The sequence below is a fragment of the Trachemys scripta genome, chromosome 17, assembly GCF_013100865.1.
Source record: "Trachemys scripta elegans isolate TJP31775 chromosome 17, CAS_Tse_1.0, whole genome shotgun sequence".
Taxonomy (NCBI): domain Eukaryota; kingdom Metazoa; phylum Chordata; order Testudines; family Emydidae; genus Trachemys; species Trachemys scripta.
In genome coordinates this window covers 9,793,360-9,816,875 of record NC_048314.1, presented here as the reverse complement: position 1 = coordinate 9,816,875, position 23,516 = coordinate 9,793,360, and the positions used below count along the sequence as shown (strand labels likewise).

The 23,516-nt window shown below is 45.4% G+C and overlaps 1 protein-coding gene across 1 annotated transcript in view; it reads right to left on the bottom strand.

Annotated features, from left to right (window-relative positions):
* PAPPA (pappalysin 1) overlaps positions 1 to 23,516 on the bottom strand; it is a 229,378-nt gene that overhangs the window by 178,492 nt on the left and 27,370 nt on the right. Inside the window, exon 2 of the mRNA XM_034793713.1 lies at positions 17,089 to 18,157. Within this exon, the coding sequence (XP_034649604.1) occupies positions 17,089 to 18,157 (1,069 nt within the window). The remainder of the gene's footprint in view (positions 1 to 17,088; positions 18,158 to 23,516) is intronic.

Here is a 23,516-nt window from a genome sequence, read left to right as displayed (position 1 = left end):
CTGAGGCCTCAATTCAAGAGGACCAAGAAGGGTTGCCAATCCTAAATGTTCAAATATCAAAAGATTAAAAAAATATATTGGGTATTTTTATTTGCCTTCTGGTTTTTGAGCCTTTAAGAAGTCACATGATTAATCTTTTCTCCTCAACCATGAGGTCTAGGAATTTACTTTAAAAAAATGAAAGCTGAGGTTCTCAGATAATCACAGGACTCCAGGAGCTGGGGTTTTAAGAAAACATTAAAGATCATTAAAGAGACTCAGAGATGGCAACACTGAAAGAGTAGAGCTGGTTGGAAATTTTTCAAGAGAATGACTTTTCACCAGCAAAACTGACTTGGGAACATTTCAGTTCCCAGGCAGCTTGCCAGGTGAGCTACCACGGACCTGGGGCTCCTCAAGCTACCAGGGCTTCCATGCTTCTCAGTACCCTGCCAGAAGGGCTGCCACGGAGCCGAAGGCCCCAGTGATTCTGCAGCAAGTTCCTAAAATAGTGTGGGATGGCAAGGTGGCACACAGAATGAAGGGATGCAAGAAGGCTGAGTTTGCCAACTTTCTGAAAACTGGACCTTCTCCTCTGCCTCTTCCCCAAGACCCCAACCCAGCTGTGCCTCTTCCCCAGGCCCCACCCCCTACTCCATCTCTTCCCTTGTGGCCCCACCCCCGCTTGCTCCTCTCCGTCCTCCTCCTGTTGCTCGCTCCTCTCCCCCTCATTTTTTCTCGCTGGTTCCTCTCCCTCTCCCTTTCCCCCCAAGTGGGCTCTCTCTGCTCCAGAGCTGGGATGGGAGCTGCAGCCTGTCTCAGAACCTGCTGCCTGCCTGTAGGTAAGAGGTGGCCCCGGCTGAGCAGGGGCTAGTGCGGGTTGATGACCCAGTGCCTCCTCCCACCCGAAGTAACCGGACTTCTGGTGTCCAGTCAATACATATGACTGAACACTGCCAGGTCCCCTTTTTGACTTGACTTTCTGGTCGAAAGCCAGACACCTGGCAACCCTAAAGAGCCCCTGGTGTGTGCAATGAGCTTGGCCAACAGAAGCAATGAAATGTGCAACCTCCTAAAAGTGCAAAACGTATTTCTAAACATAGGTACAAATAAGGCCAAACAATGCAGCAAACGGCATGAATTCACTTCAGCAGGTATTCATGGACCTTTCCTTCATCCCTTTCAACCATTGGCACAAATCAAATTCACATTTGCTTGTGTATTTGCATGCTTAATTGTATTGTAAACACTCACTTGGTCAGCCCTTGATGGAAAGAGAAACAATAAGAGCATTTAACCAAACAAGTAGCATCTACAGGGAATTAAGAACAGTGAATACTCAAAGAAAAGGGCTCGAATGAAGAGTTTGCAAGCACAAACTATAGTCTGGAATAGGTTCATATAAAGAACCAGTTGGATGATTTCACATAATGAACTAGTTTTTGGATAATTCATGAACAGACAAAGGTCTAAAATTGTCAAATAAATTGTCTGCTGCAATTTGCTGGCCCACTTTGAGTTCCTAGGCACTACCTGAATACACAGAATAAATAACAGTAAATAAATTCACCCAGTTCTAATCTTCACCTTAAGTGACCCTAAATCCCACTGACAGAAAGAATTTCTTTACCATTGTCGGGAGGGGGAGCATATGGCAGGAAAAGTGTTGGTGAGCGTAATCTTTGGATGATTGAAAACATTGCTAAAATAGACTCATAGAATGTCAGGGTCGGAAGGGACCTCAGGAGGTCATCTAGTCCAACCCCCTGCTCAAAGCAGGACCAATCCCCAGACAGATTTTTGCCCCAGATCCCTAAATGGCCCCCTCAAGGATTGAACTCACAACCCTGGGTTAAAAGAGTTGCTAAAATAGCTCATTCCCTAAAGTCAAAAATCCTTCCTCCAGATCCACAGGTCAAGCCTGTGATAAGCAGTAGAACGAAAGACGTCTCTGCATTACTGGGTGGAAGTGTGTCGTCTTAGACACTGCCAGTTTTTACACCCGAAATGTGCATTGGACCTAATGGATCTTCCAAAAAGATGTATGGCAAGGCAAAAAATAGTCTGCATGTGCATTTGCAGATTAGTTGAACTGAAGGATATGTCGTACAGAAAAGCTACTCTACTCCTTAAATAAATGACAACAGCAGCCACATCAGATGCTGAGACACTAGACAGATGGAAGGACATATGTATACCCTGTCATATGGATCTGCTAATGTAAAGATCAGAAAGCAAGCATTAGCAGTTCAGATCAAGCTGATTGTGGATATTCCCTGGGGGACGCATTTCCTGAAACCCCACAAAATTGGACTGGCAGCTTATGAAAGATGGAATAATGCGCCTACATGTCATGGATAACTGTAGGAAACTGTACGCACATACTTCATGTCAGCCCTCAGACCTGACAGTTGAAAATTACCCCTTTCCGCACCAAGGAATTTATATGCAAATGACCTGCCTTAATCTTTCACAACCGCAGACTTCTATTAAAGAGTGAGTACAACAATCAAATAGTTTCTCCATTAGTGAATAGCAATATGAGAGAGAACCACATCACTCTAATTTTCATCTACAGAATAACAGTTCCATGCCACACTTTTGACAAATATGGGAATGCGTATGAATGGAAAGGCATATGGTAGACTGGCTCATGGCTATCCCCCGCAGTCTAGCTGTTATCCTTGTCATGACATGTGCTAGTTGTATCATAGTACAACTTGGTTGCCATATCGCAATCACATATCAAGTTTGTCACGGTGATTCCCTTTACAGGTCAAGCTGTAAAATGCCACTAAATGACAACCTCCTGTCTTCTGCAGAACCTAAGCTTTTGGTAACTGTAAATCTGACTTTTGATGGTCCAAGTGAAATGTTTTATAAGGTCATTCTTTGGTCTATCATAGAATATCAGGGTTGGAAGGGACCTCAGGAGGTCATCTAGTCCAACCCCCCGCTCAAAGCAGGACCAATACCAACTAAATCATCCCAGCCAGGACTTTGTCAAGCCAGGCCTTAAAAACCTCTAAGGAAGGAGATTCCACCACCTCCCTAGGTAACCCATTCCAGTGCTTCACCACCCTCCTAGTGAAATATACTACATTAGATCCCCAATTTTATAAAACCGGAACTTTCAACACTTACAACACTCATTTTAATCTGAAATGCCTTCATGTCCCCCTCAGAGGCAGAATGGATTCCCTCAATTTTACAATCCCAGCTTAATAAAATCTTGAGAACTTTGTAAAACTGGGATCCCACTGTATAACATTTTAGGGGAGGAAAATTATCTGAGACATTCCATTTGGAGGTGTTTTTTTTTTTTTATTAACTGCGGCAACAGAGTATACTAGCTTAAAAATTAACCTGCTTCAGATAATATGAATCTCAGGCAGGTAGGCTGATATTCTGTGCACATTCAAGTCAACGAGATCTAAAGGATTAAGTCTATGTTTGCTAGAAAACATGGGACTTGGAAGCAAAAATCCACATGTAAATCTAGCCCCAGCAACAGATCTATCAGATGAATCCTGAACGTATGAAAGGGGCACTGGCAAGCTGGAACTCTCAGCCTCTAGACAGATCCAACTGGCATACAGGGAAAGATTCAAAACGTCCAGAGAGCCTCAGGCAAACTGGGAGAAATATCCACTGCATCTGCCTGACAGGAGCATTTTGCATTATGTTTGGTGCAGTCTGCTGCTTTGTAGTGGCTGCCCTCTTGGCTACTGTCTTCCCCACCCCAGAAGTCACTTCTAGATCAGTGTTGCTATATGAATCTAGGGCCTGATCTAAAGCCTACTGAAGTCAATGGGAGTCTTTTTATTGAGGTTATACATTGGACCTCGGTGAAAGCCCATGCTTTGGAATCCCCGTCTGGCTGGAAAGTCTAACACCCATGCACAATGTTCTATAGTTTTTCAATGAAAACGGTGAAATGAACGTTTAGGAATGTGAAGTAAAGGGGAAGCGTGCTCTAGACAAAGGGGCTAATCCTGCAAGGTGCTGAGTGCCTACTAACAGCTGATGAGCATCTTCAACTCTCACCGAAGTCAGTGCGAGTTGAGAGTGCCCTGCACCTCACAGAATGAGGCCCTAACAGTAAACAAGTTCTACGTGCAGATGAAATAAAAACCCTTCACCCAAAATATTGAGCCAAAGCCTAACTTGAGCTTCCTTGACATTACAAAAAGGCCATGTAACTTTCTCCTTTACTTTTTCTCAGGTTTTCCTACCCCTCTCCACTGCAGGTTCCTGATGGGATTGAAAGCAGAAACATGGCATATTGCAAGGAAAGATGTTCTAGCAGTATTCCAAGCCTCAAGGGAAACAGGAAGCCCTGGAGTTTTCAGGAGTTTTCCTGTAAGTTTCCCAGACCAGTTTGGAGAGCGAGACAGTTCAGATAAGGTTCCCAACCTTGCGGTGCTGCTGAAACAAACTAAGCTCTGGCTCTGTTGAGGGCCGCCCTCATGTATTATACAATGTATTATATTTCTTTATTTATTCTGAATTGCTGACAAATAATCTGTCTCTGTCTCATTTCCATTTTACACAAAAAATCCAATATAAGGGAAGCTTTTCAAAGGGACAATGGAGAGTTAAAAAGCAACAGAGGATCCTGTGGCACCTTTAAGACTAACAGAAGTATTGGGAGAATAAGCTTTCATGGGTAAGAACCTCACTTCTTCACTTGCATCTGAAGAAGTGAGGTTCTTACCCACGAAAGCTTATGCTCCCAATACTTCTGTTAGTCTTAAAGGTGCCACAGGACCCTCTGTTGCTTTTTACAGATTCAGACTAACACGGCTACCCCTCTGATAATGGGGAGTTAGACACTCATTTCCCTTTGAAAGTCTGGGTTCATTTCTTTTGTGTCTTTGGAAAGCAAAATGTATAAGGAGTTGGAAGAACAGGTCTATTTCCTGATGGACTTTGCATCTTTATCAGTAGCCTACCACTGTCTAAAATAGGTATTAAATTGGCACCTTTGTCCCCTTCTACTCCTTACTTACTAATCAATCCTTCCTGTTACACCTGTAAACGTGACTGTGTGGCCAAAAAGCTCACACAATCTTATCAGGAAAATCATAGCTGGAAAAAAAAATTCTAGTCCTCTAGTTCATACCATATTAATGTACAATTCTCCACATATGTCTTCGAGTCTAAATTTAAATGTCTCAAGGGGTGGAGATTCCAATGCTTCCCTCGGGCAATTATTCCACAGTCTAATAAGTCTCCAAAAAGTAGACGTTTTCTACCCATGTTTTTGTTAACTTTTTTTCTCACTACAGTTTTGTTCAAAAGGAGACAATTGAGAAATAAAATCCATAAGGTCAGAGCAGGTCACTAACAAAGGAGAAGAAATGCTATCGCAGTGCAAGGAACAGATTCAACCCTTTTCTCAGCGTTGTTCATTTGACTTTATCTTTTGGTATAATTTCAACACTGAATTTTCCTGGCATGAATCCCATAGGTTCCCTGCTTCATCCCCCACCTCACCCCCCTGAACCTCCCCACGCTTTTCAGGGCTGGGTAGTTCTATGTTTTGGTAAATTTCTTCTATTAATAGTCGCCCTCTGTGGCTATAAAAAATCCCTCAGTAGTCAAAAGCCAACCCTTGCTCACTAACAGCTGTGGATGTCTGAATGCACACAAGACCCGACATCACCCAGCGGAGCCCCTTCTTGGCTCCACGTCAGAGCAAACTGATTAAATAAGGCCGTTGCCAACTTGAGAAAACGGAAAAGGAGGCCCCCCATAACAGAGGAGGGAGGGAGAGAGACTGACTCCTGCACTAGACTGAGGAAATAGGAGGGTATTTCCATTTGCTCACTAGCTTTTTCACTTAGCAACCCCCTTTCCCTCCCCCCCCCAACTCCAATAAACTCTTGAGTCCTAGAAATAGAGACAGAACAAAGAGCTGTTCAGAGATAGAGTCGAAGGTGGTAGGTAGAGTTGCAGTTGCAGGTTTTAAAGTCTAATCTAAGTTTTCGTTTGGTTGGTTTAACTGAATTAAACTTTCTGCTACTCCCGTCCTATTACTGGTCCTGGCATAACCCTATAGAGGTTTAAACCTGTCAGCTGTGGTCAGTGTGAACAGCCAATGGTGAAAACCCAAATGATGATGCTGATTAGGCAGAACAAGACTCGGGGAATTAAAAAACAAAAACGATCCATCTGCATCCTGTAAAGGTGATGAAAGAGCTTTTATCCATCGGAAAGGAAAGAGTTTGGCTTCTCAGATGGTAAAAGGAATTTCCCATATTCTCGGCATTTCTAAGGTATTTCCCTAAATGTAGGTTCTGCTAGAAGTGACGAGATGCCTTAGCTATGTGTTTGACTAACAAAGTTCCTATGCTATGTTCACTATCCTTTACCCAGATTCTCACTCTGATGTTTGCATGAACCCCAAATCTCAAAGAAAAACATCAGGGATTCCTGAGATTCGACTAGTTCCATGTCAAATCCATGTGAAATCACAAGTGTCACAAGATGTTGAGGTGAAACAATATGTCTAACATGTTCATTTGAAACTAGGCCCAGATTCTCACATCTTATAACAAACCTGACCCGAATTTCGGGTCAGTTACAAAACCAGTAGCCAGGCAACTCAGGAAAAAATTCAGATTTCTCTATGAATACTTCACTCTGGTGAATTCTAGCTACACAGCTGATGGGAGTGGATTTTTAAAAATGTATTGAGTATGGGGGAAAAGTGCTGAAGTTACAGCTCCAGAAGACTGAAGTCCTTTGTTTATTCACACAACAGGGACACACACAGGAAGCATTGGTGCAAGGTTCCCCTATCAATGTAGCTCAATCCTGACCTGCAGGAGCCATCTCTAGGGGTCAGAAGGGAGCACACTCTCCAAAGCCTTTCTAGTCCAAGGTCTCTTTGCTGACACGTAACCAAGTGGGCCAATTTGTGCCAGCTGCGGAGGTGGTTTTTTACACCTGACTAATGGCAACTAGACTGAGATATTCCAACTCATTTCACTCAGCTGTCAGTCAGTAATGATCACCAATCAGCTCCAGGATTAAATCAGTCATTTAAAGGTTCTGTGTCCCATTACATACCTCCTGAGCCATCAAAGTTCCCTGTAAAATAACTGCTCTGAACTTTCTTTCTCTCAGGGAGAGGAGTGGCTACTGGAGCCCATTAGCCCAATGAGAAAAGAATTTTGCTTAGTCCATTTTTCCCAAATAGTTTCACTGAGATCAGATTGGGTCCAAAGAAACTGATCCAATCTCAGCGCTGTCCCCCTAGCCATCATTAATTAGAAGGAAAAGGAAATTAAAAATGAAAAACCACAATAGGGAAAAATTAAGCACTCACTTCCAACTCGCACATACCAGGAAATTCAGAGTTGAAGGTTAAACTCCACCCTCAGAGCACCTCTGCTGTTCCCTATATTGCAGACTTCTCAGCAAACTAACTGAACACAGGTGTTAGAATACATAGGCCACATGCATTAAATATGGAGTTGCAGCTTTCACTCTGAATTTCCTGACTTTTTAAGACATTTATTAGATGGTTATGCCCCTAAAATGCTACATGTTACATGGAGTTTCTCCAACACAGCTGCCATTAACCATTTTTGAAGGTCTGAATTGTCTGTTTATCCATCCATTATTAATGAACCCTGAACTACTTTCATGCAAACCTTTCTTCATTTAAGGTGTTATGTATTGAAATAGGATCCAAATGAAATCATCGCAATTGAGTTTCACTAAGAATTTGGGGGTTCATACAAACCAGAACCCCAGAAGGTGTAAACTTGCTTAGATCAAAACCGAAGGAAAAGATTCTTACAAATCTCTGTGAAACAAGAATTCTGAATTCTGTGCAGCCCTCTATGAGCCCTATGAATCTACGAGGTGCATACTCTCATGCATCTCTTGGTACATTGAGCAAACTGAAATGCTAATGACAAGGTTCGTCTCTATTTCAGGTGTGACCATCCCACAGCAGTGGGACTGGATCCTAAACATCACACTTCTCACTAGATACGGCTCTACAGTGACTGTTACAAGCATCATAAATTATTTTTATAATACATTTGTAATAAGCACGTGTTATAAACCCTGCAATAGCCCTGCGCTGCACAGGGATAATGCCATCTCATAACAGCCCTTGAAGACTTGTGACGAGGCTTTGTGTCACAGGCCTTCATGATAGCACTAAAGGAGCCATTACTGTCAAATGCATCAAAAAGCACTTCCAGATTTTTTGATAGGCATTTCAGTGGGTGCTATCATGACCTATGGCCTATTGGGGAGACATCACATGCACTTTAAAGATGATCTCAACTAATAAATATGTGCTTCCTCCACAGAATGTAATACCTGTGGAGGAACCATGATGCTCAATATCTGATGCTATATATTTCTGTTTGTGCATGTTAGACTGCAGCCGACGCCCAGCCAATGTTTCTGAGCCCCTACCTTTTCGAGCAGGTCTTCTGATCTATTTTATATTTTTAAAGGGCATTTTCCCAAAAGCAGTGCTTCTGTTGTACACACAGGGGGCCAGATTCTTTAGCTGGGGATGGAGAGCACGCAGCACAGGTTGTACCTGAAGGGGTGGGGGCAACAGTGAACGATAGTTGTGGTAATGGGGTGGCTGCTTCCAGAGAGCCCCTTTGTGGCATGGGGTAGCCCTGCAGCATCCCTGCCTCTGTTTCCCTCTCCTCAGAAATTTCACAGAGGTTCTTCTCATACCCAACAACACCCTGGCTTGGGCTGGTTTAGTATCATAAACAGTTCCAAAATAAAGTCCTCAAAGTCCCAGGGAAAGGTTCTCATTTTACAGTTTATATAGTCATCTTTCCCCACTCTTCATCAAGCCCCTCCCAGACCTTCCTGTCCAGATCCTTCCCTGCCTTGGCAAGTCACTCCCAGTCTTACTTCAGCTGGAATCTTTTCTCCCATGGCGTCTTGGGGTCTCCTGCAGGAGCCTTCTTGCTCTCTGCAGCCCTCTTGTCCCCACTCCTGGGCCTTTCTGCCTGGAATCTCTCCTTAGGCCGATTCCTGAAATTAACCACTGAGACCTGACCGTCTTCATTTTCCAAGCCTGGGGAGGAAAGTTCCATGAAAAGAGCCAGCCAGCCTGTCACAGCTGTGCCTTCCCCTGGTTCTGGTGCCACTATGTGCCAGGGGAAAGAAATGCAGCACACACCTGGCGTGAACAGCGCGATGGTTTGCTAACATGTTAGTGCCATAGACTTCCAAAGGGGCCTGGCTGTAAGGAATGCGGTTTTGTAACCCACTTGTGGTCTTCAAAGGGCTTTAATGGAGACTCCATGAGCTTCGCAAATACTAAATATGAATCCCACATGGTAGCAGAATCCTCTGGTGAGGGAAAGGTGTTGGCAAAGTCTTTAAAGAATGTTAACATTCAAAATAATTCAAATAATACAAACAAACAACCCCCCTCCCCAAAAAAGCCTTCTAACACACAAAACCAAACCCTACAGAAATCATGGCACTAATGTGTTGTAATAGGTTGTATAGAATCAGTTAACTGTAGCGTGGGAGACTCATGTACAGGCTGGCACTTTGCTGAAATTGCAACTAAATAACCTTCAGGGATGCCACAGATAAGTCAGTTTCCTTTAAGTGTAGCAAATAACACAGACTTGCAGAAATGGGGGGAGGAGGCTCTAGACCAAGTCACCTATTACCTACCCTCAAGGTGAAATGTTTCCGCTTTTGTCTATAATATTTTATGACTTCAGGTTTCCTTGATTTACTCTTACAAGAACAAGAGAGGTCAGGCCCCTTTGGAAGTCTATCGTCTAGGCTGCCAGACATAGGGACTGTAGATTTGGGTGGAGAAGTCTCCCATCTGCCTGGGATAAGAGATCCAGGGATAAGGGCAGGTGATACAGTGGAGTTTGAAATAATTGTAATAGGTTGGCTGGGCCACCATGGTGCAACCAGAAGAGCTTTCACCCTGTTTGGGTCTTGTGTATTATTCCGAATAGTAGCGGTATGGGTGGGAAAGCATACAGAAAGTTCCTGCTCCAATCTGTTAGAAATTCTTTGTCTCTGCTAGATCTGGAGCAGAAGTGATGACTCTTGGTGCTCTCCTTGGTGGAAAACACATCTACTGAGGGAGTTCACCATTTGCAGAAAGGTGCTGAGTCCGAGTTCTTCAGTAACCATTTATGTTGGTCTTGGTTCAGTCTGCTTGAGAATTCTCCACTCTTGGCAGCTGCGTATTATTCGGCGTAATCTATGGGGAATGCACTGCACCCAAAACTTTACCGCTTCCTGACACAACGTGGGGGAATGAGCTCCACCTGGTTTGTTTACATCATGCCTTGCGGTGGCGTTGTCAGTTAGTATCTGTACTGTGTTCACCAAGAGGGAAGGCAGGAAAGACTGCAATGCCCAATGTGTCACTCAGAGTTCAAGAATACTGAGAGATAGTCTGGATACCTGCTGACTGTACAGACCCGGAGTTGAATGTGGACTCCCCAGCCATGGCTGGAGAGGTCCACAGTGACTACAGCTGTTGGAACTGAAGGACTGAATGAAATTCCTGCTTTTCACTGTCTCCTCCCATCACAAAAGATTCTTTAACAGCTCTGCTGGGATAGCCCATTGATCTTGAAGCTGTCCACATTTGGAGTGTGCGCATTCAAATTAGCCAATGTTGCAGAGGTCTCCTATGAAGTTTCCCATGACGGATGACACATGGAAGAAGCTATGAGTGCAACTGCTGGCGAAGTGGACTGTGCTAGGAAGATTTCCTTAGCAAGGTCAAGCAAACCCTTATGGATGAACGTTGTTTCAGAGTCTGCAGGTCTTGCATGTACGGAGGAATCACTCCTCTAGTAGGGAGGTGCTTCCTACAGTCAAGTTCAATAGCACACCTATAAATATCAGCCACCAGATACAGAAACACATGACATTTTATAAACACCCTAAGTGCAGATGATAAGCCTATGGGGAAGAATTCTGCATTTTAGATGCTGATTCTGTAGGCGGAATCTCAGATATTTTTTGGGTGACTGCCTGATGACTATGTCAATGTAAGGATCTTTGAGGTCAAGAGTTGCATACCAGTCTCCCTGGGATATGGGGGGAGTCATGCTCCACAAGGAAAGTGTCCCAAACTTGAAGATTTTGAGATGCTTGTTCAGTCCCCTTAGTTTAGGGCTGGGCAGAGACTGTCCTTTTTTGAGAGTCAGGAAGTAACTTGAATAGAAACCCCTTTCCTTCAGTTTTTGAGGTACTTCCTCTATGGAGCCCTTTCCAAGAATTAGTTGATTTCTCCCTATAGAGTTGCAGTGTGAGAAGCGTCCCTGAGGAGGGGTAAGACAGAATAGGGAGGGAGTCCAATGGAAAGGAACTCTATCGAGTAGCCACAATCTACTCCATTATACAGCAACAATATGGTCTACAGAGGGAGAGATGGAGGAGGCATAGACAAAGGGTAGGATATGCAGAACACTGGAACCTGACGCTTGACTTTGATATTAAACTTGCAACCTCCAGGTTGATGGAGCAGGCTGTTTTACAGATCTTGGATGGTTCATTCTTGTCTTTGCTGTTTGGCAGAATGGGAGGGCTGCTGGCACTTTCAGTACTGTGCATAAGTATGAATGGACGCTGACAAGCCAGGTCTGTGGTATCTGTTGCACATCATGGCTTTCCACCTAAAATGGCAGTGAAGTGTATGAGTCCAAGAGAGCTTGCAGTCACTCTGGTGGCTTTGAGTTTCACCTGCCTTTTCACTGAAAAGACTTTTGCCATCAAGGGGAAGATTTTCATCTGTCCATGAGATTCTGCAATGAGGCCTGATGGGCAAAGCTCTGAGTACCTGCAAACAGTGATTCTGGTGGCCATTGTACTAGCACAAGAATCTGATACACCATATGCTACATGCAGGGTGTGATGTGCAGGGATTCCAGAAATCTGTTTGCCATGGGAAAACGTGGAAAAAACCCACAGAATTTGCATTTGTACAGAGAATCTTTCATTTTTACATCTTGTGAAAAAAAAATATAGTAAAACCCCGTTTATCTGAGCTTCCATTATCCTGCTCTCAGTATTAACTGAGCCGCGGAGCTCTGTCAGCCCCAAGCAGCTGGTGGTTCGGTTAATACAGAAAGCCAGATAATGGAGGCTCAGATAAATGGGGTTCTATATATCAGTAAAACATTGCGTTAAACTGATAGCTATATATATTGTGGCTAGGGAAACTAAACTTCAGTGTTTCATTTTAATCATGGAGAAACATGAATTTTTATTTGTTTTTAATCAGAGAATTTTGGTTTTTTTATCACGGAAAATTAGGATCCCTGGTGATGTACTATGATTTTTATTCAGCAGCCAGATCCTTTGCTGAAAGCTAGGAGTTATGGTTTCCCAGAAGTCGTGCCGTCACTGCCTGGTAACTAATGATGTGCACGTCCAAAGATCTGAGAAATATGTCTGCCTGTCAAGTGCACCTTTCCTGTCTCTAAGGGCAGAGTGGGTGGATTCGGCATCTCTTGACTCTTCCAGGGCCGCAGCAATAACCAATGAGTTAAACCAGTGAGTGGATGCTGAACAAAATACATGAAGTATTGTGATGGGACTGGGAACATCCTGTCCCCTTGTCGTGAAACTGTTGGAGAAGAAGACTGTGTCAGGCAGATTTTCTTGGCTGGGTCAATCAAATCCCTGTGCAGGGGTAGTGATATCCTATCATTTGGTTTCCCTTGCAGAACATCAAAGAGAAGGATGGATGCTTCAGTTGGCATGGCACCAGAGTCCACTTGTAGTGTATAAGCTATTCTGGTCAGCAGCTCCTGGAACTGATGAAACTTGCTCAGAGGGGACACCTCTAAGGGAGCAGTATTGTCATCTGGTGATATGCCATCCCTCGGGACACACCCCATTTGTATGTTGTCATCATCGTAAAGGAGTCCTCTGTCATTGTCTCCACTGCTATCTGCAGGTGCTGTGGAGTGTTGGCTCTTTGGTGGAAAGGTCTGTAGTTAGGCGCCAACTCCGTGGGTGCTCCGGGGCTGGAGCACCTGCGGAAAAAATATAGTGGGTGCTCATCACCCACCGGCAGCCTCGCGGATCAGCTCCTCCCCATCCTGGCCAGCGCCTCCCACCCACCGCAGATCAGCTGTTTAGCAGCATGCAGGATGTGCTGGGGGAGGAGGAGTGAGGGAAAGAGCGAGAGTGGTGTGCGCTCAGGGGAGGGGGCGGAACGGGGCAGAGTGGGGGTGGGAAGAGGCGGGGTGGGGGTATGGGCTTGGGGGAAGGGGTGGAGTGGGGGCAGGGCTGGGGCGTAGCGGGGGTCGAGTACTCCTGGTAACTCATAAAGATGGCAGCTAGGAGTCTGTGTCAGTGCGGGAAGGGAAGGATGGGGAGCCAGTGGCATGAGAGCTGCAGCAGGGCCAGTGACTGAAAGGGCAGGGTTGAAGGAGTCGAGGACCCTGCCAAAGGAGAACCCAAGGAGCCTGTAGCAGAGTTGGAGGCCAGTGCCAGAGCAGCCTTGTTGGTTCAGGCTGAGCGATGTCTATTACTATTATTATTTGTATTACCACCCTCTGCACTTCTTGTAACATGGGACATAACAATTCTAAGGGGCCATGGAATGAATGCATCAAGTCTGAGAGGACGAATCATGGAAGGATGAAAGGAGCTGGCTCAGTCTCCTCCTAGGGGGTACTGAAAGGAGCTGTTCAGTGGCATGCAGGAGGTGCTGGGGGATAGGGGGAGGAGCAGGGGCAGGAAGAGGTGGGGGAGGGGTGGAATGAGGCAGGAAGGAGCGGGGCGGGGGCAGGAAGAGGCGGGGCAGGGGTGGAGACTTGGAGGAATGGGTGGAGTGGGGGCGGGGCCTGGGGTGGAGCACTGGTCAAGCACCTCCCGGGATCTAGGGAAGTTGGAGCCTCTGCTGGGGGTGCTAGGATCCTATATGGCAGCGGACTGTCCAGTATAGGCGATATTGAGGTTGGGTGGGGAATATAAATCAGCAAAATGTTGAGTCCCTATGGTGCTGAGGAAGACTAAGAAGCTGAGACCTCCTCTTGACACACTGCCGAGGAATCATCATGTGACTGGCACCGTTTCCTCTTCTCCTGGGAGCCCTCCGAGGAGTCAGAGTTCTGTTTCCCTTTCCTCAGCGTCTTAGGTGATGCTGAGCTTTGACAGGAGTCATGTAGCGGACAAAGAGATGTCCTCAGTGACAGGTGATGAGGCCTCCAGCAGAGGCACTGAGGACTCAGAAACATACATGCATGGTGCCATACGTGGTGCCCAAAGTGGTAGGCGTGGGGGCAGAATGGGTACGGTCAGTCCTGACTGAATCTCTGACTTTGGAGCCTTGGTGATGGAACCTTTCTCAAAGGGAGTACCAAAGGGATTGAGGCTTCACCCATTCCATTGACCAGGGCTTCAGTGCCAGGGTGGCTTATTGCCAATTGTATTGTTAGCCTGAACCCCTGATGCCGAGGCCTGTACTACAAATGTCTCAGTGATCAAATATGCCTGGAGCCCCAAATGGTTGGTTTTGATGCAGTCGGAGCGAGAATGCCTAACAGGTGGAGCGCTGGGATGAGGCGTCAGCCTTCCTGGACACATCCAACTCTCACATTGGATTCTGGAGAGACATTTACACAGGTGAGGTTTCTCAAAGACCTTCTTAGCCATGCAGCTGGCCATCAATGAGGCTGTTGCAACCTCAAGGCAGTGCCTAGGCCACATTATGTTTTCTCTCTTTTTGATGATCTAAGCTAAACGATTGTGTTTCTCAGTTGTGGGGGGGCTATGTGCGTCTGCTAAGAAGATCCAACACAAGGAGGTTCCTAGAGCTTATCGCTGTGGAGGAGAAGGACCTTGGGCAGTTGGGGGCTGCACGCTCTTAAGTACACTGGGACTCCGAAGTCACTAGGGGGCTCTCATACAGCTGCAAAGGCCACGGCTTTGGTAGATGTTCCGTGAGCACCATGCCAGGGGGCATCAAATCCACAAATGACAACGCACAGAGGTACCCGAAGAAGAATAAACAGTTGCACATGAAAAAACAGTGTGTGGAAATGCCTGTTTTGTCCATGGAACTGCATATTTTGCAAATGACATTTGACTTACTTGAACTTCCACATGCACATTTTTTGTGCACAACTTCGGGCAGGCAGTTTGGAAAATTTGGCCCTGAAAGTTTCTGAATGTTAAGGAACAGTCTTAAATATGTCATGTAATTTTAAATTAAATAATACATAATAATAATACCCAGCTTTTATATAGTACTTTGCATTAGTTGATCTCAAAGTAATTTACAAAAGAGTTAAGTATCTTTATCCCTATTTTACAGATGAAGAAACTGAGTCAGGCTTTTCTTGTTTGATTGTATTTAAAAGGTTTGTGCATGTTTGTTATGTTGGATTCAGTAAAAATGTTAAAAGGGCACTGTCAGATTAAAAACCACATTTAAAAAATATATTTTAGCTATGTTATTACTAAAGCCATGGGTTATGAAAACTGAAGATTAAAAAAAATCCAATTTACACTTCTCTACTGATCGTGTTTGTTTAGCTGCGTTTTTCTCTGACTGGACAATGAAAGTAGATTGGTCAGTTTCCTTTTTTTATAATTGGTATTTAATCCATTTCACTGTCTGACTCTCCTGCACTATCACAAGGATGTTTGAGCCGAGCTGCAAAGGAATATTTATTTGTTTATTTTTTAAAAGATCCATTGGAACTATATAAACAAAATTGAAGAAGCATTTCTCAGATGTTTTGTAAATTTGGAGCCCAAACTGAGCTGACAGTGTCCTTTTAAAACTTCTCTCTGCTAAAAATATTGAGATGGCTTGAACCAACACAATGTAGGGAATTCTCTCTCAGCTGACATTTTCCTTCTTAATCTGCTCTGCGGTGGCTGGTAACACAGGATGTTCTGAGCACTGTGTGATTCTCCCCCCCCCCCTCCCCCTATAAGCTGCAACTCTAAGCCATAACAATGTGTGCGAAGGACAGAATTTCACCCTTACCTTCTATTTGATGTAGGTTTAAGACAGACCATAATGATTTTAAACCATAGGGTGAGTTTTGTTTTTTTTAATATACAAGGGTCTGATTCTACTCTCACATATGCTGGTGTAAATCGGGAGAAACTCCACTGAAGTCACTGGAGTTAAACTGGTGTCAAACCAGTGCAAGTGATTTGAGATTGAGACACTGATACAAAATAAAAAATTACATTTATGTAGACATGTAGACCCTTTCATCCAAGGATCTCAGACTGCTTTATGGATTTTATGTAATTAGCCCACACAGCTCCCCTGTCAGGAAGAGAAGGGGTACTTTCGCCATTTTTCAGTTGTGTAAACTGAGGCAGTTAAGTTACTTGCTCGAAGACACAAAGCTCATAACAAAAGCTAGAAGTCCTGATACTCATAAGAACATTAGAACGGCCATACTGGGTCAGACCAATGGTCCATCCACCCCAGTATCCTGTCTTCTGACAGTGGCCAATGCCAGATGCTTCAGAGCAAATGAAAAGAACAGGTCATCATCAAGTGATCCATCCACTGTCCCCATACTCAGTCCCCTCCTCTCTATAACCGCTTAATGACATTCCCTCCCTATGCGTGCACAAAGAAAGCTGCATTGACATAACATTAAAGGGCCCTGAATAAACTGTCTACCCTTTAAAGAAGTCCCAGTAAACTGAGGTCTGCCTAAAAGTATTTAAATTGCTTTCACCTCAGAGCCTCTTCCCTCACCAAACGTGACCTTCCTATGGTTTTGACTCCCACACTCTGAGGGCTTGTGGCTAAAATCAGCTATTCAGCACTCTAACATACAGGTGATAACCTACAGCTTGTGGATTTCCCTAAATTGGCCGTTTGACTCTTTGACAATCTGATCTTCTGTAGTGAGAGGGTAAATTTGGAATCAGTGGCAAGGCAGGTCTGAGGACTTGTGCTGAGACAGGTGTGCGCCAATTACACACACACACACACACACACACACACACACACGACAAAATACAAGAGAAGCAATAAATATGGAGGAATGGACAGCTGGCAGGACTGCCATTAGTCTGATGTTCACAGGTATTATTATAAATACCTCATTTGTTTAAGAAGTTGCCTACCTGTAAGGAGAATCTGGTTCAAAACATGTCTTGGTTACATCAGTTATCTCCGGGTTACAGCATTCCCCACCATCAAAGTTGTACCTCTCATAGTTACAATCCATGTCGCACACGCCATTCTGCTTCTTCTTGTGGAACAGGGCGTGACGCACGTGCCGGCAGTCCCCTCCATCGTACCCAGTCAGCGTGTGGTTGCACTCGGGGTCACAGTTCTCGTCTCCGATCTTGCTGATGTCGCAGTTGGCCAGGATGAGACGGCGGCGGAGGGACGAGTTCCTCACGTCCAGCACTTCCAGCTCCCAAGTGATGTTGTAGCGGCTGAAGGCCTCATTCAGCTGCTGGTGCTGGAACTCGATCTGCTGCCGGCTGACGGTGGGGTTCTGGTATGCGTCGTCATAGAGGTTCACCACTCGGTAGCGCACCACCTTGTTGCGGCGGAAGCGGGGGAGCTCGTTGTAGCTGGCGATCACCTCCATGTTGTCGCAGACTGTCTGCCCACAAAGAGGAGGGTCCAGACTGGTATCCAACAAGTAGCCATGGTGATAGTTGAATTCAATCTGAGGACTGCTGCCATCCTTCATGGGAGACCAGGTGTTTTTCACATTCAGTAAACTCTCCGGAAGAACTAGCTGAGGTAGAGGGGTGTCTAGTTCATGAATCACCTGGCCCATGTCAAACAAGATCTCCTTCTGGGACCGGGCTGTCCTCCAGAGATTGAAGTGTTCTATGTAACCCCGATAGTTTTGATTCAGGGCATTTCCTCCAATCATGAGCACTTTACACTTCAAGGTCAGAAGGCTGAAGATCTTGCCCACTTGCTCCCCACTCGTGGCCACCTGGGCTCCGTTCACATAGAGTTTCATCAAGTGCCCATCGTATGTGGCAGCCAGATGCACCCACTGGTTGGGAAGATAGCTGCGATGAGTGGCAATGGTGGTGACTTTGCGAGCACGGTCCGTCCTCAGCGAGAAGAAATAGCGGGGGTCTCTATTCCCCTGGTCACTGACGGTCTTAATCCCCAGGACCCATCCTCGGTCACGGGAGGTGTAAGAACATTTGTCATATAATCCTATGGGCCCCCAAAAAAGAAATAGGAATAAATAAGGGTGACAACAGATTATTTAATGTATTTACTTTTCTTGACATTAATAATATAGAGGTATTAAGAGGGTTGGGGTAGACCAGTGGTGTTAAACCATCTGGTGGCCGGGTGGCCATACAAGAGAACTTAGCGTCAAAGGTCAAGGACTGTCAGAGGCATGCAGTGTGAATGGGACCCCCATGCCCTGGCCAAAGACCAGAACTGTTTTGTAATTTCACAGCAGTGGAGAGCTGGTCTGTGTAGTCTCATTAACTTCATTTGAGCCATAAATTTGACCTCATTGGTTTAAACCACGTAGAGTCTCATGAAACGTCCTTGATTGCTAATTCTCTCTCCCTCTCTGCCTCCCCTGCCCCCGGTCTGTTCTCCCCGTGAAACCAGGAGGAACATCCTCTGTATGCAAAGTTTAGCAGGAGAAATGAATATGAGATCCAATCCTAATACAGCAGGAGAAATGCTAAATGGACGAGATTTCCATAGGAACCTAAGGGCTAAATGACCAAATCCTACTGAGATTGATTTGGGTGCCTAACTTCCACAGGCTCCTTGTAAAATCCTAGCCAATGAAAACTGGCGAGAGAAACATATACACACTTATATTGAATCTGATGAACAAGTTGTATTCCAGATCCCCACCACATCCAAAGATGTGTATCCATTTACTGCACCATAACAGAACTGATACTAATGATCTCTCTCATACACTACATATCCATGCTTCTACTCACCTACATGCAAAGTGCTCTCTGGTTCACTGTGTGTCCAAATAGCTCAATTTAAATATATAAGGGAAATGGAAGGGAGGAAGGAATGAAAAGAGAAAGCATGCTCTAGAACAGAGGTGGGCAAACTACAGCCCACAGGACCCTCCTGCCCGACCCGTGAACTCCCGACCGGGGAGGCTAGCCCCCGGCCCCTCCTCTGCTGTCCCGCCTCTCCCACAGCCTCAGCTCGCCATGCTGCCAGCGCTCTGGGTGGTGGGGCTGCAAGCTCTTGCCAGGCAGCATGGATGCGAGAGCCGCAGGCCTGACCCGGTGCTCTAGACTGTGCAGCGGCATGGCTGGCTCCGGCCCGGCGGTGAGGCTGCCAGTCCTGGTGCTCTGAGCCGCATGGTAAGGGGGCGGGGAGCAGGGGGGATGGATAAGGGGCAGGGAGTTCCGGAGGGCAGTCAGGGGACAAAGAGCAGGGGGTGGTTGGATGGGTCGGAGGTTTGGGGGGGCGGTCAGGGGACGGGGAACAGGGAGGGTTGGATAGGTGGTGGGGTCCCGGGGGGGCGGTTAGGGATGGGGATCCCAGGAGGGGGTGGTCAGGGGACAAGGAGCAGGATGGGGTGGGATAGGTTGGGGGTTCTGAGGGGGGTAGTCAGGGGGCGGGAAGTGGGAGGGGCTGGATAGGGGGCGCGGGCCAGGCTGTTTGGGGAGGCACAGCCTTCACTACCCAGCCCTCCATACAGTTTTGGAACCCCGATGTGGCCCTCAGACCAAAAAGTTTGCCCACCCCTGCTCTAGAAGTTAGAGGACTGAAGCAGTCCCCCACCCAGGGTTACAGGGAGCAGTGGGGGAATAGAGGTATGGAGAAAATCACTTCCCAGGGTGGGAGAGAGAGCACTCTGGTGGTTAGAGGTCTTAGTCACACTCATAGAGTCACAGAGTTTAAGGACAGAAGGGACCACCAGATCATCTAATTTGACCTCCTGTATGTCACCTGCCACCAATACCACCCAGTCACTCACACTAAACCCAACAAGGAAAATGAGACCAAAGTATTACAACCCACAGGAGATGTGACTATGATGTGCCACAGGCAGAGAATAGGAGGGACCGAGGTGCACCAGTGCCCCCAAGGCCCCCACAATGCAGGGAAATAACTCAGTGAGATAGACTCGAATAATCCTGGCAAGTGGCATGCACCCACACGTTGGAGGGTGGTGTAAAAGAGGAAGGTGTAAAAAAACAACCAAGCTCACTGACAATCTGACCTGGGAGAAAATTCCTTTCCAACCCCACACATGGCGATCAGTTAGACCTTGAGCACGTGAACAAGGACCAGGCAGTCAAGCACCTGCGAGAGCATATGCTCAATGCCATCTCAGAACCCTGGCCCACCCCGTCTTAGGGAAAGCCCTTTCCCAGTGTTGGATACAGAGACAGAGGGAGATAAAGGAATACAGGTTTCCTCCTCTCAGCTCTTAATAGTAGACACCTTGACTGAAAAAAACTAAGGACCTCAGTACCAAATGGCATTCTAGCCCTAATGCATAAAAACAATCTCTTTCCCACCCTCTGCCACCAAAAGGTCTAACTGGAAATCATAAATCTTTGACAGCTCTATCTCCATGAAAAGACTAAATATCCCTCTACCTCACCTCTGCACCCTAACCCTCCCAGCACCACCACCACCAAACGACGTCTTTTGCTTCTGACTCTGAACAAGTTGCTCAACAGCCATCTGTTAACAATCACTCATTAACAGCGTGGTCTTGTCTAATATCAACAGAGCAAAGGTTACGGGAGCATTCACTGTATTTTTCCCTCCCCCCACTTCTGTCACCCACCTTTTCCCTGCCCCCCACCCCAAATCCTCTGATGGGAAGGTTGAAAATTTTTAAACAGGCCTTTTTTCTGCACACTGTTATTTTGCCAGGGGCTCTAAGCTCCCCCTTTTCCTGTTTCCTTTGGAAGAGAGATCCCAGGGTTAGGAAGGTAATGTGTTTATTCATCTGTAGGGCGCACTCAGTTCAAAACCTTTACAAGACCAGCTTCAAGCTTATACTGCCACTTCTGATCATGAGAGGGAGAGAGAGGAAGGGAGAGAGAAGGGAGAAGGAAAACAAGTAGGTTTAAAAATGACATTTTCCAGTCAGGCTAAGGTGAATGTTTACCCAGGAAATGAATATTCTCAAATTCAAAGCTGCCAATGATGTTTTGGTGTCAGGGGTCCCAGCTTGCTTTATTTCTTTACTATATATATGCGTGTGTGTGAGCACACGCGCATGTATACACACACACACACACACACACACACACACACTCATTTTCAGATGTGCCCTCTCTTCTGCACTTTCTTTTAATGTACTAAGTGAAATGTACCAATGGAAGTACCATGTAATGGTGTTGGGTAAGTAATATTGTAGTAAATGAGGGGAACATTGGAAAGACAAGTTTCATCCACATAAGGCGAAGTTCTTGGGACTAGAAATCTAGAATCTCCAGTCTGGGATAGAGAGAGCCCTGAGGTGCGTATTGGTATGGAAAGAGCCCCTCCCAGACCGGGGGGGACACCTGGGGGTTAGAGAGGTGCAAGACACACCTTTCTGATAGTAAGATCCAGACTTTTATGGGCATTTGCTAGAGGAACAGTTAAGAAGTTGCACATAACAATACAGTCTCCATATCTGCCAAGGCTGAAAACTGGGGCACAAAAAAACATTCACACAGAAACCTTAAAATGCCGTGGGATTTAGTGTAAATGTCTGTTTCTGTAGCCTTGGTTTTTATTTCTGAAATAGAAAATTTTCACTAACTAAAATGCAGGGATATCAAATCCTAGCAACTTTGGATCTCGAAATGAGGGAGATTTGAGAGGAAAGTTCGAATGGTCTCTTCTTGACCATAATAAGCCATCCTCTTAGGCGCTGCCTGGGGCTAGCAACTGACGTCGCAAACCTTCTCCTTCCTTTGTGCGATTAACTCTGATGTGATGCAATGTGGCTTGAGTTTGGCTCAAACAGCTGCTATCAATTCAACATTTATAGCCAACAGAGGACACATAAGTAGTGACAATGGGGACACCAATGAACCAGTCTGTGTGAATGCTGCTGAGATGGAACAGTTTAATATTCTGATTCCTTATGTTCTCTGGTTTAGGGCAAAGGCCAATCAATCCAAATGACCATATCTCTCATGCAATATTCCTTTCGCAAGCATTTACCATTGCAGGTATCCAACCACAGCTACAAGGGTAGAGTGGACCTGTTCCATTCCAAGACAGACTAGCTTTATGGAAGTACAGAATATCTGTGTGCTGTTTATTTTTAAGGGAGAGGGAAAACAGGGGAAAGGAGAGGAAAACCCTACCATAGCTGTAACTAACAAAACTGTGCCAATCCTTCACAACATCCATCTGTTTGTATGTTACATCCATATCCCCTACCTCCATCTGCTTGTATCTTCAGTTTATACATCTTTTCAGGTAGGGGACGGTCTCTTTTTCTGTGTTTGTCCAATGCCCAACATAATGAGGCCCCAATCCCAATTGGGGTCTATGAGCTCTATCAAAATATAAATATTTATCACTCCCACTAATAACAACAAAGGAAAGGGCTCTGGAATAGGGACATGTGAAAATAATTGACAGACATGCAGAAAACTTCAAAATCTGGGGTTTTCACTATTTATTTTGATTTTGTAAAGTGAGTCCATCGGCGTGAGTTATTGCTTAGAAATAATTTAAAGCATTTTGAACAAAAAGCACCCCTTTGCATCCCCAAAATCGAGCCTGTTTTTGAGCAAAATGACTGAAATTTAAATTTTATAAATGTAGTTCAGATGATCACCTTTCACATAATTTATACTCTTATTGTTACTATTATTAATTATTTGTATTGTGGTTGAGCCTAGGAGATTCAGACATGGACCACAACCCCACTGTGCCAGGCACTGTACAAATACAGGACAAAGAGCCACTAAGGCCCCTTCCCATTGCTCTGGTACAGTAGATTTTCACCCACTTTAAAGTCCCTTCAAGAGTGGCGTAAAGGGGCCTCAGAGTACAGGAAAATCAGGCCAACGATGCTGCAGATGATTTAACGCAATACCAGAATCTTCCCCCCCAAAAAAGGTACACAATTTTCACATTGCAGTTCTACCTCACTTTTGCCTGCCTTGAGTTGCTAGAAAGGAATGGATGGCACTTTAGTTGAGATGAGCACTGCCAGTGTTGCCAACTCACAAGTCTCATGATATCTGTTACTTTCTCAAAGTCCCAGCTCCTGGGGTCAGGGGATTAGATCAGAATCTCAGCTTTCATTTATGAAGAAAAAAGTAAGTTTTAGCCCTTGTGCTTGCAGAGGAAAGCTTGAAAATATAAACCCTAATGACTCAAAACCCAGCAAGCAAATAAAAATAACCAGAAGTCTATTTTTTTTTAAATCTCATGATTTTTAAGCCAAACTTTTGATGTTTGGAGCCTTACCCATGATTGCTACAGTATACCTCTGCTCACCATAACTGATCCCTGCCAGGAGGCCATGCACAAGGCCTATACACCACTTAAGTCCCACTTTGTTTTAAGGGACAGAAATGGTGCATTATCTTTGCGTGGGGCC